Raw genomic sequence first — 21,157 nt, forward strand, 5'->3', positions numbered from 1 at the left:
AGGAAGACTTGGTTCGAATGGATCTCCTTGGCTAGGGATCGACACCTTGCTCGCTGACGGGCCGCCAATGTCTTGCCAAAGTTCCTGTCGGCGGCGAGATTACCGTAAATCGAGTTGCAGAGCCGGACTGTGAGATTTCGCCAGATACGACCATACCCTGGGCTGACTATATGGGTTCGCTTTTCGACCAGATGTTCCCATGTTTATCAAGAGAAATACGCCTGGCAGAGCAACGTGTAATTATGGCGATCGAACGGGCTCGTCTTCGGTGTGTTGGGTCTGGAAAGCTAGAGTCTGGGGCGAGACGCTAAAGTACTTATCCAAGACTGGTCGTTCAGGCATTCACCCCGAGCGTGTGTTCTGGCTTGCCATAATTACCACTGGAAGAGCGCCCGATTCTTTCTGCGCGAGAAAGGTCCTGTCGTTGATCCAGGTTTCGTAGGTCTTTGTTGTATAGTTTGGGTGTTATAGGAGAATCCAAACGATTTCAAAAAGATATAACTCCCAGGACAACTATCCTGAATTGACGCAGATGATAGTCAGCAGGATGCTGGTCGACAAGAAGAGTCGGATCGACGTGAAGTTCTAAAGCAAGTCACCGAGGGTTCTTCGCGCCTTCCCTAACAGTGTCAGGAGAAAAGCTCCCCTTTCCTGCACCAACTATACGGAGTCAAGATGCGATAAGTAAGATAGGAATTCTTATTTGCAAAGCTGCACTTCTCCGCGGCTGGATGGCAAAGTTTGCTTCATCACTCAGCGGGAAGCGGCGGCAGCATGGGCTGTTCCCTGTGACCTAAATCAACCAAGTAGGCCGCCTCAGCGCTCCAGGTTATGCAAGAACCCTTTAAAGCCTTGGAAGTCTCTCCATGAAAGGCTTACGACTAACAAGCGCAAAACCGAGCTCCATGCGAGCCACCCTAAGCTTATACGCCTGAGCATGAGCATTCTCGCCTGCCTGAGATACCCGGCTGGTATAGTGTTCTGTGGACCGTAATTCGAACAATCATGCTCTGATTTCAATTAGCCGGCCTAAGGAGTAGGCCACGGTCCTTCTTAGCGCATTGAAAAGCCGACATCTTCATTACATGCAGACCTGGAAACTTGCTTTAGGCCTGTCTTCGAGATGATTGAACTCCTTTTCAAAGCCACAATAACTCCTGCAACTGAAAAGTGGACATACTTGAATTTGCCAGCCTGATCGAGACCCACGTACCATAATGACGGGACGGACATTGCCTGAACTCTTACCGATAGGTACTCCGTAGACCCATGACCAGAGCTTCGGTATGCTATGGTATCATCTTGCAGAGCGCCGCGAACCGTAGCATGTCAAGATCTTGTCCGTGACGAACGTTATCCACTGTACTTCTCCATCTGCCCCTCAAGAATATTTGTAGCCGAGGTGTATGAAGTCATAATGCTTTGGACTACCGACTCCGCAAAAGTCCCCAGCACTTGTGTGAAGTCGATCGCCTATTCGACAGTGATGCTCGCAGAGCTGGCAGGTTACAGCTAAGGATAGCTGATCTGACGCGATGATGCAAAGAGTGACTTCCTCGAGCCTGCGGGAGAGCTTCGACATCTTGCTGGCTGTGCAAGACGTGAAGAGGGATGGCAAGAGGAGGTTCGTAGTGATGATTCCATCTTGCATCGAAGAAACCCACACTTATGCACGATTGACTCCACAACGAACTGATCGCGTTTCGGTTATATAGCTAGAGCTTGAGTGGCCCGCGGTATCCACCAGGCAAACCGGGAGATTCGTGTTCTCTGGCTGACGAGAGGCATCCATCGCGTCGACGAAGAGGGCAACAACCAAGCAAAGCCTATAAGTGATTCCTCGAGTTGTGGGAGGTCGACGAGCGAAGATCATTGAGGTTGCTCGACCAAGTTCTCGGGGAAAAGGGAGCGGGGAAGGTTGATCAGTGCGGCGATTAAGCTGATCAGATGGCAAAACCATGGGCATTTGCGAAGGAGTCGGAACTTGCGGAGTGCATCCGCGCATGCATGAAGCTGTGATGTAAGTTGAGACCTCATAGCCGAGGAGAAATTCCAAGGCTGGGATCGTGCGGGACAGGTCCTCTTGGAGGAAGAGGCTAATGCATGTTTGGTGGGGGTAATGCAGAAGGCGCACTGGACGGTCGCCGTCAGCGAGGAGTTGCCTTCTTGCTCAAGGGTCTGCAAGAGAATATTCATGCCCTGGAGAGGAGATATTGATGCTGTGCGACAAAGACTGGATTGACAGCGACGAACCGGCGATCTGCTGTGTAAAATTGCAGCAAACATGGTACACGAGGGCGGGATCCGTGGCACTTTGTCGATCCGATCCATTGGACCCGGAGCCCGGCGGCATTATTATCCGCGCGCTGGATCCGGCTTAGTTGGCCCGGGGACCTCTTCGCTGCTGCAGAGCCAAAATGTGGAGAGCTGAACCTCCTTCTGCATCTGCAACAGCTGCTTCTCTTTGTCTGGTCTGGTCTCGACCCGGTTCCGGCAACTCCGTCCATAGCACTTCTCATTACTTTGCAAGGGTAGAAAATCCACCTGTCAGCACTCACCAGCATGGGCGCATTCAATTCAAGTCTTGTCGGGATCGCCGGCGACTTGGGCAGTGCGCACAGCTCCTTTTGCACGTCGTCTATTTTAAACCCGACTCCCAAAATCAATGGGCGGGCCTGGATCTCACAATGGCCCATTGACGAATGATTGCAGAATCCTGCCGGAAGCTAAGGCATGTCGTAGGAGTCTTTTCCGTGCCGGAACCTTGAGGTTCGAACCATTCCATCTCCCCATCGATCAAGAGTTCGTTTACTGAAGATCCTTAGATCATACATACCCACTTGCCGTCCCTAAAAAGTCCCTGCACATGAGATCATCACAGCTCATCCGCTCTATACTCGGGGATCACAGTCAGACCTGCGAGGGAAATGGTGCACGAGGCTCCATGCCCGAGCGCGACACCCCGCAAACAAAACGTCTCAGACCAAGCAAGACAACTTGCCTGTCGAGGACGTGTCCCATTAATGTGACCTGTGCAGCGAATCGGTCGGTCGAGAACGCGCCACCCGTGTTGAAAGTAATTCGTGTCGAGTCGGGTTGACTTGCCGCGCTGAGAACCCCCTGTCGGCGCCTCCACTACCATTTCACTAATTCGGTATCCATCGGGACTGTCTGACCTCAAGATGAGGACTGAACTGGGACCCATTGGAGAACATGGCGCCCCACGGGCGCTTTTGCATAGAGGCTAGCTGATCGACCTAGTATGCACAGCCAGCCATGTTCACCCCTCTCGGCAGCATGAGCACGAGAAGCTCCTGACGTCGGCTACGCCGTTGGTCGGATGCTCGCAGCTCGCCTATATATGAGGGTACATTTCCATTGAGACTGAACATCCTATCACTTCATCCTTGTGCAATTACTTTGAATCATTATATCCCCCCAGCCGCCACGCTGCCTCGACTAATCCATCGCATCTTGTACTGTGGGTGTTGCCCTTACCCTGAAGAAACTGCAGAGGCACCTCCAAAACCCATCCCTTCCAAACCTATTCCTCCTAAATTGACCTCTCCAAGATTGAACTCCCCGATCCCTAGCATCTCTTCCACTCGAATCGAAGAACCTCCCCAACTGCCTCCTGATTCCATATCCTTTACGACTCCGATTCCGACCGCGACCGAACGACCAATATACACACGTACCATCATGGCCCCGTCTATTCTTTCTCCTATTGCCCCTACCCTGGATGGAATCTTTCGTACCAAGCGCATGTCAAGCTCCAGGAGAGTGTCTGGCATTAATGATACCGAGAGTGTTGCTTCGGGCGTAGCCCGCTCCGCCCATTCGCATCCTCGAGTGACCTCCAGGAAGTTCAACTCCGTTGGGACTACAAACATCTCTAGTGTTGTTACTTCGATACAGCGCCGCAGCGGAGAGGAGCTTGGCTCCAATGCCTCCTCGAGACTGTTGGCCGCCACTCACTCTACGATCATAGAATGGATCCGCTCCGAACGTATGAGCCTCCTGCCACCGGAAGGTAGTGACTACGATAAGGTGCTGGCTTGGGCACAGCTCTTCGTTGATAGGCTTCATCACTTTGACGTAGAGATTGAGCAGTTCGCCGGGGATAGCTACCTGGCTGCCCAATTATCCTACGGTTTCTGTGCGATGCTTCTCGAGGTACGTGTCCCCACCTGAAAAGGCCGTCGCAGAACTGATAATGTTCTCTTCGTAGCTTGGTCGAGAAAATGCCGCTGCCTTGATGATTTCGTTCGGGTTCTTTTACAGCATTTCCATTCCCCTCGCTAATCTTCTTGAACGGACCGAGCTCTTTACCGTCACCCAAGAAGTCCAGGAACAACTCATACTCGCTCTGTCAGACCTTGTAACCCTTGTCGCTAGCGTCTCGACCCACTTCCACAAGGCAATCCGTGGATTGACCACAGCGTCCGTTTCTGTAAATATTTATCGCACCTTCCCTGGTCAGATCCAAACATTCCAGCAGCGATGCGAAAAGATTGCCGAGTCCATGTGGCGGCATCAGCTTCTCAGAGAGAACTTGGATGGTGACAAAGGTAAGTTATAATCTTCTTGTTCATGCTATCATCTTGTACTAATTGTTGGCTAGTCTCGGAAGTTAGATCCATTCGGTCTTGGCTGGCTCCAGAGGATCGAGTGGTCACCAATATTGTTGAAAACACCTCACACTTGGCCCACGACCGCGAGGAACTGACCTGTCTTTGGATGGGCCCATATTTGACTCGCTTCTTGAAGACTCAGCAGAAACACCTGAGCATTACCGGCCCTTCGGGCTCTGGTAAGACCGTCCTCGCGTCGGTCATTGTCGATCATTTGCAGCATCCTCACGGCGGAGTCTCCTACCAGACGTTGTTCGTTCCAATCAGTATGTACTTTTCTCACTCTAGGATTGTGCTGTTCTCTGACGTTGCGTACAGATAGCAGAATACCTGCCCAGAGCAGTTCCTATGCGATCGCGAAAGCGATCCTTTCTCAGCTCTTTGAGAAGCGCATTGGAAACGTGCCCCTTTTCCGCATTTTAAGCGATGCGTTGCACCGAAGCAGAGTGGCTGCGGACTATGAAACTTACGATGAAGTCCTTTGGGATGCCGTGGACCAGGCTCTTGGCGCCTCGCTCCGCGGAGCAAATGACCTGGTCCTCGTTGTTGATGGTGTCGATGAGGCGAGTTGCGGCGAAGATATCCTGCTCCAGCGCCTCATCAAGGCTTCAAGCAAGGCTGCCAATGCCAAGCTGATTACCCTTGGATCGCAAACTCCCCCACAGGCCCCTGGTCAAAGTCGAGTTCGGATCACCGACGATATCATTTTCGATGATATCGCCGCTGTTGTCCGAGCTTGCTTCGAGCCTAGCAAAGTGTACGCCAAGCTGTCACCCATCGAGCAGGAGACGGTGGTAGAGCGAATTGCGCAAGCCTCCAACACATCGTTCCTCGCCGCGAAGCTCATTGCCAAACGCGTCCGTCAGGAACAGAGCCCCGAGAGTTTCCACAAGATCCTCGACAGCTTACTCTCAGCAAAGCCGACGATCACTGATTTCGTGCTTTCTGCCCTGCAGCAGCCCGAAGTTAGCGCTGAGGCCAAGATGATGCTTCTTTGGCTTGCGACTGCTGATCGCCCGCTTCATGTCAAGGAGCTTTCTGCCCTGGCTGCAATCCAGACTGACAAGCAAACCGTCTCTGAACCACGTGTCGACACTCTGCAAGCTCTCAAGCCGCTCAACTCCCTGGTGTACCTCCAGTACGAGTACTTTTACCTCCGCCATGGTCTCATTCGTACTGCCATTCTTGACGTCTTTAACCAGGGCAAGCTCGTTCCGTCGCTCAAGGACCGACATGCCGATTTGGTGACACGACTGCTGCTTTACATCAAGACTCATGTTACTGAGCAGCAGGAGCCATCCTCCCTTCCGTCCCTGGACTACCACGACACCCGAACACTCTTGGACAAGCATCCGCTTTTGGAGTTTGCTCTCCGCTACTGGGTTCCTGTCTTCAGGAAGACAAATGTGTTCGTCAAGGATGGCGAAACTACCGCCTCGAAGGATATCTCCAAAGTGCTGCCAGCAAACATCACGGTGATTCGGCTGCTAAGGTCTATTTGGGAGAACGTGTCTACGCCAAACCTGGTGACGTTCCAGACGTCCGTGACCAACGTCTACCGCAATGTCTTGACAACCTCGAATGTCACTACGCTCCAAGCGATCATCACCTTGGCTACCCTGTTCCGTGATATCAACCGTCCAGAGCCGTTCACACTCTTCCATGAGGCTGCCATTCTCAGCCAGAAGCTGTTGACCACCCGTCACATCGTCACAATGCAAATGGTTACCATCTTCTTGGAATTGACGTCGCAGAAGATCACCGAGTCCAAGACGGAAATTATGGTCAAGCGCGAGGAGATGCTTCTCGTCCTCGTGGAATGCTACAAGATCCACTACGGTAACACTTCGGAGAAGGTCGTTACCGTCATGCAGCAGCTCGTCGAGCACTACCGCAAGACCAAGGACACTCAGAAGCTGCAGGCGATGATCACCACGATCCAGACCATCACTTCGACCGAGTATGGATCTGGCTCCACCGGAACATCCGGCAGCCTTGACGTCCGTCTTGTCGGTCGCGGAGATGGAGGTAAGGGCCCCGGGGAGAGCGGATACCTTCTCAACCTGGACTTGACCGAGGAAGACGAGTTCATCGAGACCACCGATACCTACGAGGTTGAGGTCCTGATCCAGTTGGCTGAGAAGTACCTGAAGAGCGGCAGAGTTGATCTTGCCGAGCGCACATATGTCGAGTTCTGGCAGCGCGCCACCCGCGAATCGCGCCTGCACTCGTCCGCCGTGTGGGAGGAAAAGAAGATGAAGGTCGTTTTGGCCTACTCGAACTTCCTTCGCGTTCAGAAGAGAGAACACGAGTCGTCGTCCGTCCTGACTAGCTTCTGGCAGGACTACCACCACTCGAGCATCAGTCTGTCCGAGACGACCGTGACACATCTCCAGGAGATTGCCAAGGTCATGACGAGTGTTGGGCTTTCGACGACTGCGCTTAGTGTCTTCAAGCAGTGCTCCGAGTACTACCAGAGCACGCGCAGTACGGAGACATCCAGCTACAAGGAAGTGCAGCAACTGCTTCAGACGACCACCAAGGAAGTCATGCAGTCTGCCTCATCCACATCCGTCATATCTGAATCGATCCTGGAAGAGATGATTATTGAGACGTCCAGCTCTTCTTCGTCTATTGACCAGAGCTTCTACACCAGCACTGAGACCTTGGTCTCGCTGTACATCTCCCAGCGCCGCTGGCAGCATGCTACTCGCACGATCAAGCGAATCCTGCACAACACCTGGTCGTCCTTCTTTGCCACGACTCTTCAGGACGTGACGCTCCCTCACAAGAACGTGGACTCCGTCCTGGCTTTGGCTGAGCGCCTGGCGCAATGCTACCACTCCCGCCACCGCCTGGCCAAGGAGCAGGATACCCGTCTGCGGATCTACTACGCTGTCCGCGCTGGCCTCAACGTCGAGGACAAGCTGCGCCAGTACCACGTTACCGAGCTGCTGCGCTTGCTGGAGCGTACTTCGCAAACGGACCTGATCATCAGCGTCTACCAGGAGCTTCTGAATGACTACATCAAGCACTATGGCTCAGTTCACGCAATTGTCATTCAGACCCTGCGCACTCTTGCCGAGCTTACCCGGCCCCGTCCCATCTTCCTGGACTACTACCAGCAGATCATCCAGGCTCTGAACAAGGACGGGAAGCAGTGCCACCCGGATGCACTGGAGCCTCTCAGCATCGTTGCCACCGAGCTCTGGGAACAGGGGCGCTACTCCGATGCCGTACACTACTGCAGCATCCTCTTCACTGCCTTCCTCAACCAGCCCAAGCTGAGTCCCAAGTTCCAGGATGAGACGTTTGTGCGGGGCATATTCACCCGCTACACTCAGTGCCTGCGCTCCGTGCGCACCGAATACTCGACCCTGCACAAGGTGACTGTCGAATACCAGACCAAGGTCAAGGCCGTATTCGGCGCCACGGCATCCATCACTGTCCAGGCCACGCTCACATTGGCCCAGCTGTGCCAGGAGTCGAAGCACTACGAGATCGAGGCGATCAGGTTGTATGAGGAGCTCCTCAAGATCAAGTCCAAGGAGGTGGACCTGGATGAGATCTCTGCTATTCTAGAGGCTCTGTACGAGGAGCAGTCTGCGATCATCTCGAACAGCGAGCTCACCGAGTCAGCTTCGTCTACACAGGTTGAGCAGGCTGTCAGGGTGTTGAAGAAGCGCATCACCACTCTTCGTGAGAGCTATGGATGGGCGCATGAGGAGTCTCTTACCAAGATGACGGAGGTCATTAGCTTCTATGCCAAGCAGAGCAAGCATGAAGAGGTCGTTCGGGAGCTGCAGGAAGCGACGGTGCAGGTTCTGTCGTCTGAGACGTCTACTGTGCGCCTGAGCCACGCCGCCGAGACCATTGTGTCTTCATACATTGCTACGAAGCAAACCAAGAAGGCGGTTGAACTGTCCGAGGAGGTCTATCGCCAGGCAATCCTCAAGGAGACCACCAACGTCAAGACGTCCAAGTTCGACCTGACCTCAAAGAGTCGTGAGAGTTTGATCTTCCTCGCACAGCTCGAACACCAACTGCACCGCCAGTCCTCCACTGTGACAGAGATCTTGGCTTCTCTGACTACTGAGCTGGTCTACTTTGAGGAGTTCCGGCACCAGATCCAGTCGAGCAGTACTTTCCTTTCCGTCGGCTCGTCTGCTGCTCGTCTTTACCACTACTTGATCTCGAACCATCGCCACTCTATTGCTACCATCGTTGCAAATGACTTCATCAACTACTTCCTGGCGCATGAGGGCAAGCAGATCGGCTTCAAGTCATCGTCCGAAGTCAAGGTGTTCCTGATGATGGTGCTGCATTACTTCAGCACTCGCCAGTCGAAGGACATTGTGCGGTCGATTGGAATCGCCAGCAACAGCCAGGTTATCGAGCTTATCAAGACCCAGAAATTCGATGACGCCTGTGATCTCGCTTTAGCTGCGTACAAGTACATTTCTGCCCAGCCAAGCTATCGCACTCCAGGCGTCGCGAGATTCGTTCTCGCTCTCAGCATGAACGTCTCTGGGCGTGGTGTCCAGGCCAATGAGGCCGCCCGCAAGAAGATGCTCCACGTCTCTGCAACGATTCTCAAGGACGTGCTCAAGGTCATCGGCGAGCTAAGAATCAACATCGCCCAGGTCGGTCTTGAGCATCTCAACAGCCTAATCGGCCTACTTGGCGAACAGGGCGACTACCAGACTCTTGCCACGGTCCTGACGTCGGTCTGGAACAGCCGGGAAGCCCAGCGCGACTGGGACCCGTACGTCACGCTCTCCTTGGGTCGTCTGGTAATCATGGTGCGCTACCTTGTCGGAGACACCGTCGCGGCCGTCCGCCTCGCGGAAGATATTGTGTACAACTGCCGCCGCGTCCATGGTGCCCGCCACCCCAGCACCCTCCAGATGTCCGTCCTCCTTTCCCAGCTGTACACCAGTATCGGCCAACGCTACAAGTCGCAGAAGGAGGGCCAAGAGCTTGCAAACAGGTACTACAAGCGTAGCGCCGCCGTCCACGAGAACATCCTGCGCGCACTGAGCGACCCGAACTTCGCCGACCTAGACGGCAGTCTCGACGGTGGATTCAGCACTGACGGCTCCGCATACGAAGGCGACTTTTCCACCGAGTCCCTGTCTGCCAACAGCGTGCCACTCGCGGACCAAGTGCGCCAACACTTCCGCCTCTTCAAGCTGTCCATCCAGCGACTCGGGGGCTGGCCGAAGGACTACAGCGAGTACGAGCGTCTGAACGCCGATCTTTTCCGCGAGTATCCTTCTGCGTTGGAGGGCGTTGAGGGGATTGAACGGTGGGACCTGAAGTCGTTTGGATCGGGCAAGGCGGAGAGTAACGAGGATCAGGTGGATGCGGGCTTCAAGGACTGGCAGCTGTTTGGCGAACAACAGCTATCTAATGGACATGGACATGGGCATGCGGAGGTGGAGGAGGAACTGTGATCTGTCAAAATGCTTCTTGTTAATTAATTTGTACAATGAGATGTAATGGTTATTCTTTTTTTTTCTAGCGGTGAGGTGACCTGCTCCAGTTTCTGTGCTCTTTCCCAAAACAGCCATCGCGAACATACCGCACAGGGAAGCTGCGGACCCGCGCCTGTGGGACACTCTATCAATGCGCTTGACACGATCGCGTCTCTGCAGTTTCGTCTATTTACCCAGCCACTTCATTCTTATCACCTATTCTTATTTTTGCGCCGCCAGTCCGGATCCAGCCTCAATCACTCACCGTCCCACCGGAGTATCTTGGCTGCGCTCCTTACAGCACCGTCGATCCATCGCAAACCATTGATGTCAGTCCCCACCACCCACCCCTGCACGGCCCCGCATACCCTCACACGACGTCTGTCACTCGCACGGTTCAGGTCCGTCCAGGTCCAGCGTGCCCAACATGAGTCCCAAGAAACCGGATATCCAGTCGCTTGTCGACCACCTGCGATCGACGCTAGGATCGACTGTCCTGACGCCGGATTCCCCGGGACACGCGGAAAGTATCGTGCGGTGGAGCGAGACGATTCCGAATAACGCGGTACTAAACACCGGCCGACTTTCTGCGCCTGCGAGGGCTGGAAGGCCTGGATTGCGAAACTAAGAAGACTATCGTCGGCTAATTAGTGCAGTAAGCTGCCGTAGTGAATGCAATATCTGCCGAGGACGTCGCTGCTACGGTCGTGGGCTGTCGCAAGTACGGTGTCCCCTTTGCCGTCGCCTCGGGGCGACACACGACGAGCGACGCCTCGTCCTGCGAGGGTGGGCTGATTATCGATCTCCGATCGATGCGCGCCGTGTCGGTTGATCCGGACGCACGCACCATCACCGCGGCCGGGGGGTGTCTGTGGAGGGATGTCGACCAGGCCGCTGCGCGACATGGGCTGGCAACTGTGGGTGGGACCGTGAATGACACTGGGGTCGGGGGCCTTGCGCTCGGCGGCGGGTATGGATGGCTTGCAGGGCGGCATGGACTGATTATTGACAATCTCCTCTCGGTGGAAATGGTATTGGCGGATGGGAGGCTGGTGACTGTCTCTGAGGAATCGCTGCCGGATCTCTTTTGGGCTGTCCGGGGTGCCGGGCAGGAGTTTGGTGTCGCTGTCGAGTTCACGCTGCGGGCTCATGAGCAGCGAAATGCTGTATGGGCGGGTGAGATTGTGCTCGCGTTCGACAAGGTTGACCTAATTTTCAACTTTGCGAATGATCTGGTGGAAACGACGAATGGGGACTCGGCGATGATGGTCAATCTCTCGACGTCGCCTCTCACGAACGGCGAACTCATGATCAAGATGGCCGTGTTTCACAACGGCGATGCGAAATCTGCCCAACGAATCTTCCAGCCCTTGCTCGATGCAGACCCTCTTCTTGTAAACGTTGCTGAGCGCCCGTATGCCGCGCTCAATGGCATGATGAATCCCAGCTTTGGCGACCGTAAGCGCGCTGTTGACAAAGGCGCCGCATACACCATCCCCCTCCGTCCGGCCTTCGTGAAGGAGGTACTTGCTTCCGAATTATGGCGACTGCGCTCGCTAGTCCCAGAGTCGGACGAGACAAAGCTCCTCTTTGAATTCTACAGTACGGACAAATGGTGCGAGGTGCCTGTCACGGCAACAGCCCATGGACACAGAGGGGACTTCCAGAATATGGTGATCGCCCCTCGATGGAAGTATGCAGAAGACGATGACATCGTCGAACAGTGGATGCTTGATGTCGCGGCGCTGGTAGTCCAGGAGCGTGAAGAGAACGGGCCTCCCATTGAGGGTCCAATTACCGAGTATGGGAATTATGACCACTTGTCTGCCCATCCGCGGGGCGTCTACGGGGTGAATCTTGAGAGGCTCATCGAGGTGAAGAAATTGTATGATCCCGATAACGTGTTCAACAAGTGGTACCCACTGCTGGATGAGGAGGAGTGATGGTTCAAAGGCCTGGCCTGTACTCCGTATTGTTACTCTCCTAAATGGCTCACGCACCCACCTAGATAAGCTTGGAAATTGAACAACTGACATTTGGTCTTCTTGCGACTGACCCAACCGGATATCGCTTGGATCTTTTTTCCAGGACCTGAGAGGTCCTAGCGCAGACTGCAAACCAAGCCTTGAGCTCCAACGATACGTCCGCCACCATGTGTAGTTTCCTACTGACTGGAAGTAAGGGGGGGACGGTGAAGAACAAAACCATCACTGAAGAAAGCACCACGAGGAAGACAGCGGTTACGCTGACCACAAAGCCTCAGCTGGGGCTGAGGAACTTTAGTAGATCTCCGTCCCACCCACTATCTACAGAGTACCCACTTGGCCTAAAGAGTCGATACTGCGGTAGATACACGACAGGTCTCTTCCCAACCGCCCTCAACCACTGCACTGCACTCCACCAGCTCGCAGCTCGTATCGACACACTGCACAGTCCACTCAATGCTTCCTGCCATGTCTGCCACCAGTCACACTGCGTCCCTCGCCGCCGAGGGCGGAACTGCACCGCCTGAAGACAGTTGTTGCAAATCGTTTCGAGTAATCACTTGCTTACTTATCTCGCTTGGAAGAAGCGGGAAATGTCGACGGCATTGAGGGACTCGCTTAGCGGGAGTTTGTACTCTGAGTCCAATACAGATAGAACTTGGTATTTGCCGTCCGGGCGACCGGGACGCTCGCTCTCTTAGGGCTGCCAAACACAGAGTATACTCAAACCCTCACAATTTTATTGTCTCGCCACCCACCCCAACTCTGAGCGACGAAATCCATACCTAAAATCCAAGATAAATTCAAGCCACTTCCAAACAAACAATAGACCGATCCTTCACTCCGGGCACTAAAAGAACCGAGATCCTGGTTTGCGTTGAGAACTACAAGGCTTGACCTTGAGGGCTGAGCTTAACGTGGAGCATTCCTGGGAGTGGAGCCTCTCGAACATTCAGCTCTTCAGGTCTCAATATCTCATACCTCGTATGTACCCAGGGACCTCTGCCTCGAAGCTTCGTCGATAGTCTCATCTCGCCTCGTCCGTTGTCGCCACGCCCCAAAAATCAGACCACAGCCGCGCAAGGCGAGGCGAGCGCGAGCAGAAGAAAGTAAGCCTCCAAGAGTCGCTGTCCTGTGCTGTGCAGACACGACAGATCCAAAATTAAAACACAAAAAAAAAAGCCCGGAGCGCAAAGGGAAAATCGATAGTCGATAGGGTTGCTCCGTCAAAAATCAATAATTCGATCGTGTCGCTTGGTGATCGGCAGTGCCAGCCGGCCACGCAAGCTTTTTAGGCTCGATTAGTCTCTAGTGGCCTTTTTCTGGCCGTGCACGGGGAAATTCCCAAACTCCGAAGCGCTGAGGAACACCTGATTCAGAAGTCTGAAGAATCGAATGTTAGGCGGGCAATTGGGTTAGGCAGTGACCCTTTTTTTTTCACCGCTAGATTACTGCGGGTTTGGGGGCGTTTTGCTTGTTTGGGGGCCGATTTGGGTATTCCGTGACGAAGGATGTTTTACATGAGGGATGATGATGGATGGGAATGACAGCGAGGTCCAAAAAGGTCAAATTATCGTATCTAAGAACGCCAGCGTGTCCAGACATCCGCCGCCCACCCATCCGTTGCTCGTACTCCGTGCCAGTATACAAAGGGGAATCAGTAATAACAATGCCGTAGTAATTTCGTCCACTTCAGCAGGATCGCCTCACAGCCACGGGATCCACGATCGAACAGCGTCGAACCGCGACTGGGTCTTCCACTGCAGATTCACAAATAGCGGAGAGAGCAGGAACGTGTCATCGCCCCATGAATTATTGTCCAGAGTACAATACCGCCGGTCGAAATCTTGGATCAACGCCCCCAGCTTGGCGAGCTCAGCGCGTAAAATATTGGCTTGGGTGACTTGCTCTTTGCGGTGGTCGGATGGGGTCCGTGGAGGGCATGTCGTCGGTGACTGGGTCTTGTCTTTTTGTTGCAGGATCTGATCAAAAGCAAGGACCATGTGAAACAAGAGTGCGATTATCTCGACCAGCAGTATCATTCCCGTCTTGTGCTGCTCGGCGGAGCATTCCAAAACGGCTGTGCATAGCGCCATGTTTGCCCGGTGTTCCTTTAGAAACTGGTCCATCACGAACGCGCCTTGTTGTTTGGGGGTCTTCAGCTCAGCCAGCTTGTAGCCAATGGTTTGTTGACAGCAGCACGATCCTGGCGAGGTTGGGCAAGCCGCCGTAGAAAGCGACCCAATATGACTGTCCCGCGACGCAGGGGGCGAAATGGGGCTGAGCGGGATTGTCATCGAAGGAAGTCCCATCTGCGAGGCAGTGAATGACTGGAATGGCGGCGACGGTGGGTTTGCATCGCCAAGTGGAAACGGAAATGGAGACTGGTCCACGAGAGAGGTGTCAAAGGTGTTCAGAGGCAAAAGGGCGCTGAGACCATCGTTGACGAAGGTGCCGGCGTAAAGATCGGTATTCCAGTCGGGGAAGAAGGGTGCTTGCCCATTCATATCAACTGTGGTGGCTGGCAATGTTTCTGAGAGGACAGGTGATGGCAGAGAAGCGGTTCTCTTCTTCTTTTCTGGCTGGGGAGCTTCCGCAAGCTGTGCCTCTGTTCGCGGTCTCTTCATCCCTCGCAGTGAGACCCCGTAGACACACGGGGTATTCCGTGTAGCACATCGTCGACAGGTCGGTCTATCCTTCGAGCATCTGACCTTGGCTTGGTTGCAATTACCGCATGAATTTCGAAGAGGAAGGTCTTCAGTAGGTCGAGGAGGGGCAGCAGTGACTGGTGATGGCATTGGGGCAGGCATGTCGGCCATTTCGGGCATGGGGAAGCTGCCCAAGTCGGTGTGAGTCGGTGTAGTCATGTTTGATTGCGGCCTCGGTGCAGTCAAATTTTGAATCCAAGCAGCCTGGTTCATGATGTTGGACAGATCGAAGGCAAACGCAGGGTAGAAGAGCAGATCGGAGATCTTTATAAGCGCCTGTAGCATCATGCCTCGAGATTTATCGTCAAGCTGCTTGATGGTGAATTAAGAAAATAGGTCATTGGTGGGAGCGGAGCAACCTATTCCAGCCATGGTGGAATGATCTGCAGTTGCAGAAGGATCCTCGGAAAGCCCAGAGCCTCTGAAGAGAGCTCGTTCTTTTCCCTTTCCTGTCACTTCTGTTGTGTTTCCTCATGCGCAGCGCCTGGTGGGTCGCTAATTGCTCCATGTCCGTCCTAGCATCGGATCTAGCCAGCGATGGAGCGGTCGACGTGGATTACCCGGCTCTGATCCCTCGGGGCCTCTAGAGCTCAGCTCAGCCAGATGGACTCTGAACAGATGTTCATGCCAATGGGCGGGTGAAGTGGGGTCACTATCGCGTAGATCTTGGCCCACATATGGGGCTATCTTCCTGCTGTCAGCGCCGCGGGAAGAACATCAGAGATCGTCTCAGGGTACGGAGTACATCATCCCTGTCAACCGGAAATTCATTGATTGGAATGCCAGGTTTTGGGTAATCAGAGCCCTGGCAGATATTGGAGGGCTGACAGGAGTCGACCTGCAGCATGCACTACCTGGCATAAGGTCGCACTTGAAGCTCTGCGGGCTCATCACAGTGATACGTATATCTTGATCCAGAGGCCCGTTCGTCATGGATTTGTGACCAAGGATCCTCGCCCTAGTCTACATCGCCTTCCGCGCTTGTCACGGAGTGGCTGGTTGGATGAAGAGCCAATGGCGAAACTCCACTGTGACAAAAAGCTCGCGGTGATTCTTGAGTAAGCTTAAGCAGGATTCCAAAAGATAAGCACACGGGTTTCATCATCCTCTTTAATGTGAGCCAAGCACGATTCTCCCACGTGTAATGGGTCAGTTGGAATCTGAATGCAGCGTTCATGGCAGATCGAGAGCTTGACGCACTGCGAGTGACCAGAATACTGAAATACGTCATGGACCTTGGTGTGTAGAATCACGTTCTGTACGATAGACATCCAACTCGGCTCCACTGTCTGGCTATATCAGGAATATGGCAATGAAGCTAGAGAGCCCAAGATAGGTTGTCGAAATATGTCGATATGGGCAAGACTGTGCATCTTCATTGGGAGTATGGACGCTCCTGCAAGCTCTGGCTGCGACAAAAAAAAAAAAAAAAATATGGGCGCCACACCTGCCTGATGAGCTATTTGGTTGCGAGCTGGTGGGACTCCCTGTCAGTCCTGAATCCTTCAACCCGCGCCTGTTTGCGCCTTGTTCCTGCCGTCTGAATGGCTTGTTTGAGTCGCCAGTTCATCGGGCGGCGGGCCAGAGTTTGGCCCTCCTGTGACTGGCTAGCGCTGACGTCCGTCACAGGACGGAAGTAATACAAGCCAGCAATTCATTCTGACCTGATGGGAGACATCCGTCATCGCAGTTGTTCAGTGTCCCACTGGCCTCGGTATCCTCCATATAAAGTGGAAACGGGACACGCCTCCGGATTTACACACGAATTGATGCCACTGTATATCTTGTGAGTGCCAATAGAGTCCGCGGTCAGACTGCCTCGCTGTAGAATGTTTGAATGCACACTGCTCAAGCGGAGGCGTTGAAGACCGCCCGACGACCATCACAGTTGGTAGGGACGCGATTATCCTGCTGAAAGGCAAGGCCATTAGCATTTCAGATGCGGACAAATCCTCCCGCCGAAGCTGCAAGTAAGGTATATACCTCGCTTAGGAACCAAACCAGCCATTGGAAAGCCGAGTATAAGCCGCGAGCATTGGATTATTGTGCCCTTTAACCAATCGGCGTGGTGGGGGTTTCCGAAAGTGCTAATCTCGGACCACTCATGCCTGCTAGAGACTAGAGAACCAAGTGAAGCCTTGCCCGCGCGATGCCAAAGTTGGAGCGCAACTTGAAAACGTCATATCCCACCGTTATCGGCACTGGTCCAGCGCGCAACGATGACCAAGAGGGAGGTGTAGCGCCGCGCGCGTACGTACCCCCTCCTCAAATTGTGGCTGCGACGATCGTGTCAGGAAGGATTCCCGTGCATATGGCTACAATCTCCTGCAGGATTTGTTGCTCAATTGTCATCGACGGTCCCCACGGCATTTCCGGCACAAAGCGGCAACCATCGACAATCCGATGCAGATCTCCATGATCAAGACGGACTAAGGCCTTCTTCAGCGCCGCCTCTTTCAACAATCATCGGGATATCTCGAGGGCCACCCGATATAACCATAGTTAGCGCACATCAAAACACAGATCTCCAATTCTGCAGGCACGATAGGCAAGATGCGCGAGGGAACCATTTGCTTGGCACAAGCGCATGTACAAGTGCCTCGTGAGGCAACACGGGACGATTGTGGTCAGAGCGGGGCGATAAAGGGAAGCAATAGCCAATTCCAGACCCATTTAAATTTGACCAACGGGACTTGCCGCTATCATTTCCTCCAGAGATCGAAGGCGAGCGGCGAGCCGTCGGCAAGCACGGACGAAGGGGGTCCGGCGCTGTCGTTGCTTTTGTCTGAGCTTATCGAGAAGCTTTTGTTTTGGCGCGTAACCCAAGGCCTCAAATCACTTATTATGTGCGCCAAGGGACCGGTTGTCTCCTCCTAGAGCTGCTGAAATCTCCTCACTAAAGTCTGGGCGCCGGCGTCTTGATCGGGATACAATGGCGAAGTTCGAACCGACTCGCGAGTCGCGTTTGGAGGTCGCTCCAGGGCGTGACCACAGTCAGCACTCACCGGGGTTTCCGAAAGATCATATTGTTGGGAGCTGCAGGGGCCAGAAGGAGAAATGCAAGCACCGGGGTTGAGAGTGGCGAAAAGGGTGGAAATCACGATGAGTTAGCTGTCGTAGTGGAAGATTTGAGGTTTCGAGTGGGAAGTGCTGAAAGAAGCTGGGCAGTCTGGCGCGTCCCTGCCTCAGGCAACGAACCGCCGCGGCCCAATCACCAGCCACACCTTCCAGACTGTTTGCTTCGTCTGTTTTATCTGGATGCTCTGCGAATCTTGGAAGACTGCCTCCGAGTCCTTTGTGCAGGCAAATCATTCTTTCTGAACAGGCTGCTCGAGAGCTACCATTACCCACTATTTTCTTGGGTTCAGATTGACGCATTAATGGCAAACCTTAGCTGTTCCGGTCGTGGAGTATCCCACAATATATGTTTGCAGTTCCGACGCAAAGACGGACCTTGGCCCGTCACAAGAACCACGACGTCAGTGACTTCTAAGCAACATACCTACAGGCGCCCTCTTCTAGTGCCATAAATCTCACCTTCAGAAGACAACAATCATCCGAATACCCGTCTTGATGGGAAACGCAATTGACAGTGATTGGGGGGTCAGATCCACGTGACCGAGTAAAGGCTGACTAAAGTGCCGATACCGCCGGTAGCAGGGGGATCCCCCGCCGGAGACGCGCCGAGAAATGAACTTTCAGCCTCGGGCGCTCCCAGACATTCGGCGGTATAAAACCACATCGAGAGGGCATTCTAGTCCATTGGCTCAATCACAAGCCTCAATCACTCCTCATACTACCAAGTCATGCTATTCTCCAGTCGCACTACATCCCATCTGTTACCCCGCGCCCTGACATTTCGTCACTTTCCCACAAGAACAATGGCCACCAAAGACTGGAGCGCGCAACAATACCTCAAATTCGAAGCCGAACGCACTCGACCGTCTCGAGATCTCCTTTCGCAAATCCCATTGAAATCGCCGAAGCGGGTCGTCGATCTGGGGTGCGGCCCCGGGAACTCCACGGCGGTTCTCCTGAAGCAGTATCCCGACGCTCACTTGACGGGCATGGACTCGTCGCCAGATATGATCCGCAAAGCAAGCGCCACACTGCCCAACATCGAATTCACAGTGGAGGATTTGAACACATACACACCACAGGAACCGGTGGACGTCTTCTTCTCCAACGCCGTGTTCCAGTGGATCCCGCGAAAGGAGCGCCTTGAGGTTGTTAAACGATTGATTCGGTCGCAGCAATCTGGCGGCGTCTTTGCTTTTCAGGTCCCAGATAATTTGACTGAGCCGTCTCACGCTGCCATGCAAGAGACAGCGGCAAACGGTCCATGGGCGGAGGCCTTGAGCACTGTCGGGCGGGACACCTTCCAATCCCCTCAAGAAATCTACGATGAACTGAAACCTCTTTGCTCAGACGTCAATGTCTGGCACACGCACTATTATCATTCCCTCGAGAACCATGAAGCAGTGGTGGAATGGGTCAAAGGCACTGGTCTCCGCCCGTACATTGACCCTCTCTCAGCTACGGATAGAGAATCCTTCTTGGAAGCCTATCTCGGTCGCTTGGAAAAGCTGTATCCAAAGACAATTGATGGACGAGTGTTGCTACGATACCCGCGACTGTTTGTCGTGGCCGTACGCGCATAAACGCGATGCACAAGATCTCCACAGCTACTGCGAGCTTAACCTCGGCCAAGGAGCTTATCGCAGGAAACGCGGCTAGTGGGCCTCTCCTATCAAATCGCCTGTTTTCGCCACGACGATGTTGTGTAATTCCTGTTAACCTGAAATCGATTAGGGAGCTCTTGAAGCCATCCGCATGGCCAATGGAATGTCTATACCCGGGCCCAGATCAAGGTCCATTCCACGGCACCGGGTGGGCCTAACCACCTAATGATAACGACATTCCTCAGCAAAAACTGCACAAAAAAAAAAGAAATGAAAATTTCCCCAGACTGCCATATCCCATGAACCGTAAATCAAATGCCTGGCCTCAACTATATCCATACTACTGCGGTTGATAGCGATGCCATGCTCTCGTGGATCCATCCCCATCTAGCACAAAGCGTCGACCCTCTCAAGGGCCGCAAACTGCAGGCCTCAAAGCCCATCCAAAGAGGCGAGGTCCTCCTTCTCGACCCGCCGTACGCTATCATCCCAACCCCAACCCCAACCGTAGACGCCGACGCCGAGTCCGCCGATAACACAACCACAACCCTCCTCTGCAGCAACCCTCTCTGCAACCGCTCACTACCTCAAAGCACCGGGACGACCTGTGTCAACCGCTGCAGCACAGATGTAACCTGGTGCAACGAGACATGTCGCGAGATGGACAAGCCACGCCACGACTTTGAATGCACCTGGCTCGCGAAATACTCGGCGCCGTTACGCACGAAATGGGGCGAGTACAACTTCGGTATGCTCTGGCTGATCGTGCGGCTCCTTGCGAGACGACATGTCGAGGGTCAGGAGGACAGCGACTCCAACGGCACCTCTAACCGCACATCCGCTACAAATGGCACCAGCACACATTCACCAAGCACGCCTCTCTCAACATCAACATCACTATCTCCATTATCATCAACCTCAGAGCCGATCTCAACCTCAACGTCATTTAAAGCCGGCTGGCCCGCAATCTCGTCCCTCTGCGGCACACCCGAAACTTGGTCTCACGCCCAAACGCGCGAATGGACCGTTCTCGTGAAGAAATATCTCAGCAAGACGTCGCTACCGCACGACCTGTCCAACGCCGACGTCTTGGGCCTCATCTGTAAAGAAGAGGCAAATTCGTTCGGGCTTTATCCCCGCGAGACGGGGATTTATCCGCCACCGTCGGTGAAGGAGGAGCAGGTAGGGAGGGGAGAACAATTCGGCGCAGCGGTGTATCCCCGCGCGTCGATTGCGAATCATTCTTGTTGTCCGAATGTACGTATACATTTTCCATGTCTAATCCACAACCGTACCTTCCTCAACTCTCCCGGGCGGAACAGAAACAAGGTGCAATGCTAACTCAATATTCCATTGTAGATAATCCACAAACCCGACAAAACGGCCCGAATGGTCTTTACAGCGGGGCGGGATATCGCCGCGGGAGAAGAGTGCTGCATCTCGTACTTCGATATGAAGCAGTATGTGTCTCTGAGTGAGCGTAGGGCGCATTTGTCCGGGTTGTTTCGATTCAAGTGTGGGTGTCCACGGTGTACGGAGGAAGACGTGGATGGTGAGGAGGGGATGGGGTGGAGCGGAGATGGACTTTTGGGGTTTGAGTGAGGGTTGGGGTTTAGGTACGGGTGGATTACTAGTTTGATAGTATGGAGTCGGAGTGGGAGTATTACTTGA

The 21,157-nt window shown here is 53.8% G+C and overlaps 4 protein-coding genes across 4 annotated transcripts; 3 read left to right on the plus strand and 1 right to left on the minus strand.

Annotated features, from left to right (window-relative positions):
• The first annotated feature begins 3,454 nt into the window (after nucleotides 1–3,454).
• Nucleotides 3,455–10,160, plus strand: BJX68DRAFT_192109 (NACHT domain protein). The gene is made up of 4 exons (XM_071037407.1): nucleotides 3,455–4,176; nucleotides 4,232–4,571; nucleotides 4,625–4,900; nucleotides 4,953–10,160. The coding sequence occupies exons 1-4, from the start codon at nucleotides 3,703–3,705 to the stop codon at nucleotides 10,088–10,090; spliced, it is 6,228 nt and encodes a 2,075-aa protein (XP_070902683.1). The 5' UTR covers nucleotides 3,455–3,702; the 3' UTR covers nucleotides 10,091–10,160.
• A 378-nt stretch (nucleotides 10,161–10,538) lies between these two features.
• BJX68DRAFT_253192 (FAD-binding oxidoreductase) lies at nucleotides 10,539–12,054 on the plus strand (the record flags this gene model as incomplete). The annotated part of the gene is made up of 2 exons (XM_071042683.1): nucleotides 10,539–10,676; nucleotides 10,801–12,054. The coding sequence occupies 2 exons, from the start codon at nucleotides 10,539–10,541 to the stop codon at nucleotides 12,052–12,054; spliced, it is 1,392 nt and encodes a 463-aa protein (XP_070902684.1).
• A 1,674-nt stretch (nucleotides 12,055–13,728) lies between these two features.
• Nucleotides 13,729–14,890, minus strand: BJX68DRAFT_229527 (uncharacterized protein). Its single transcript, XM_071039054.1, has one exon. It carries the CDS (start codon nucleotides 14,721–14,723, stop codon nucleotides 13,803–13,805), a length of 921 nt encoding a protein of 306 aa, XP_070902685.1. The 5' UTR covers nucleotides 14,724–14,890; the 3' UTR covers nucleotides 13,729–13,802.
• Nucleotides 14,891–18,610: 3,720 nt separating this feature from the next.
• BJX68DRAFT_253194 (S-adenosyl-L-methionine-dependent methyltransferase) lies at nucleotides 18,611–21,157 on the plus strand (the record flags this gene model as incomplete). The annotated part of the gene is made up of 5 exons (XM_071042684.1): nucleotides 18,611–19,392; nucleotides 19,516–19,587; nucleotides 19,843–20,743; nucleotides 20,846–21,038; nucleotides 21,129–21,157. 5 exons carry the CDS (start codon nucleotides 18,611–18,613, stop codon nucleotides 21,155–21,157), a joined length of 1,977 nt encoding a protein of 658 aa, XP_070902686.1.

This window comes from Aspergillus pseudodeflectus (assembly GCF_044049435.1).
Source record: "Aspergillus pseudodeflectus strain CBS 756.74 chromosome Unknown BJX68scaffold_7, whole genome shotgun sequence".
Taxonomy (NCBI): Eukaryota; Fungi; Ascomycota; class Eurotiomycetes; order Eurotiales; family Aspergillaceae; genus Aspergillus; species Aspergillus pseudodeflectus.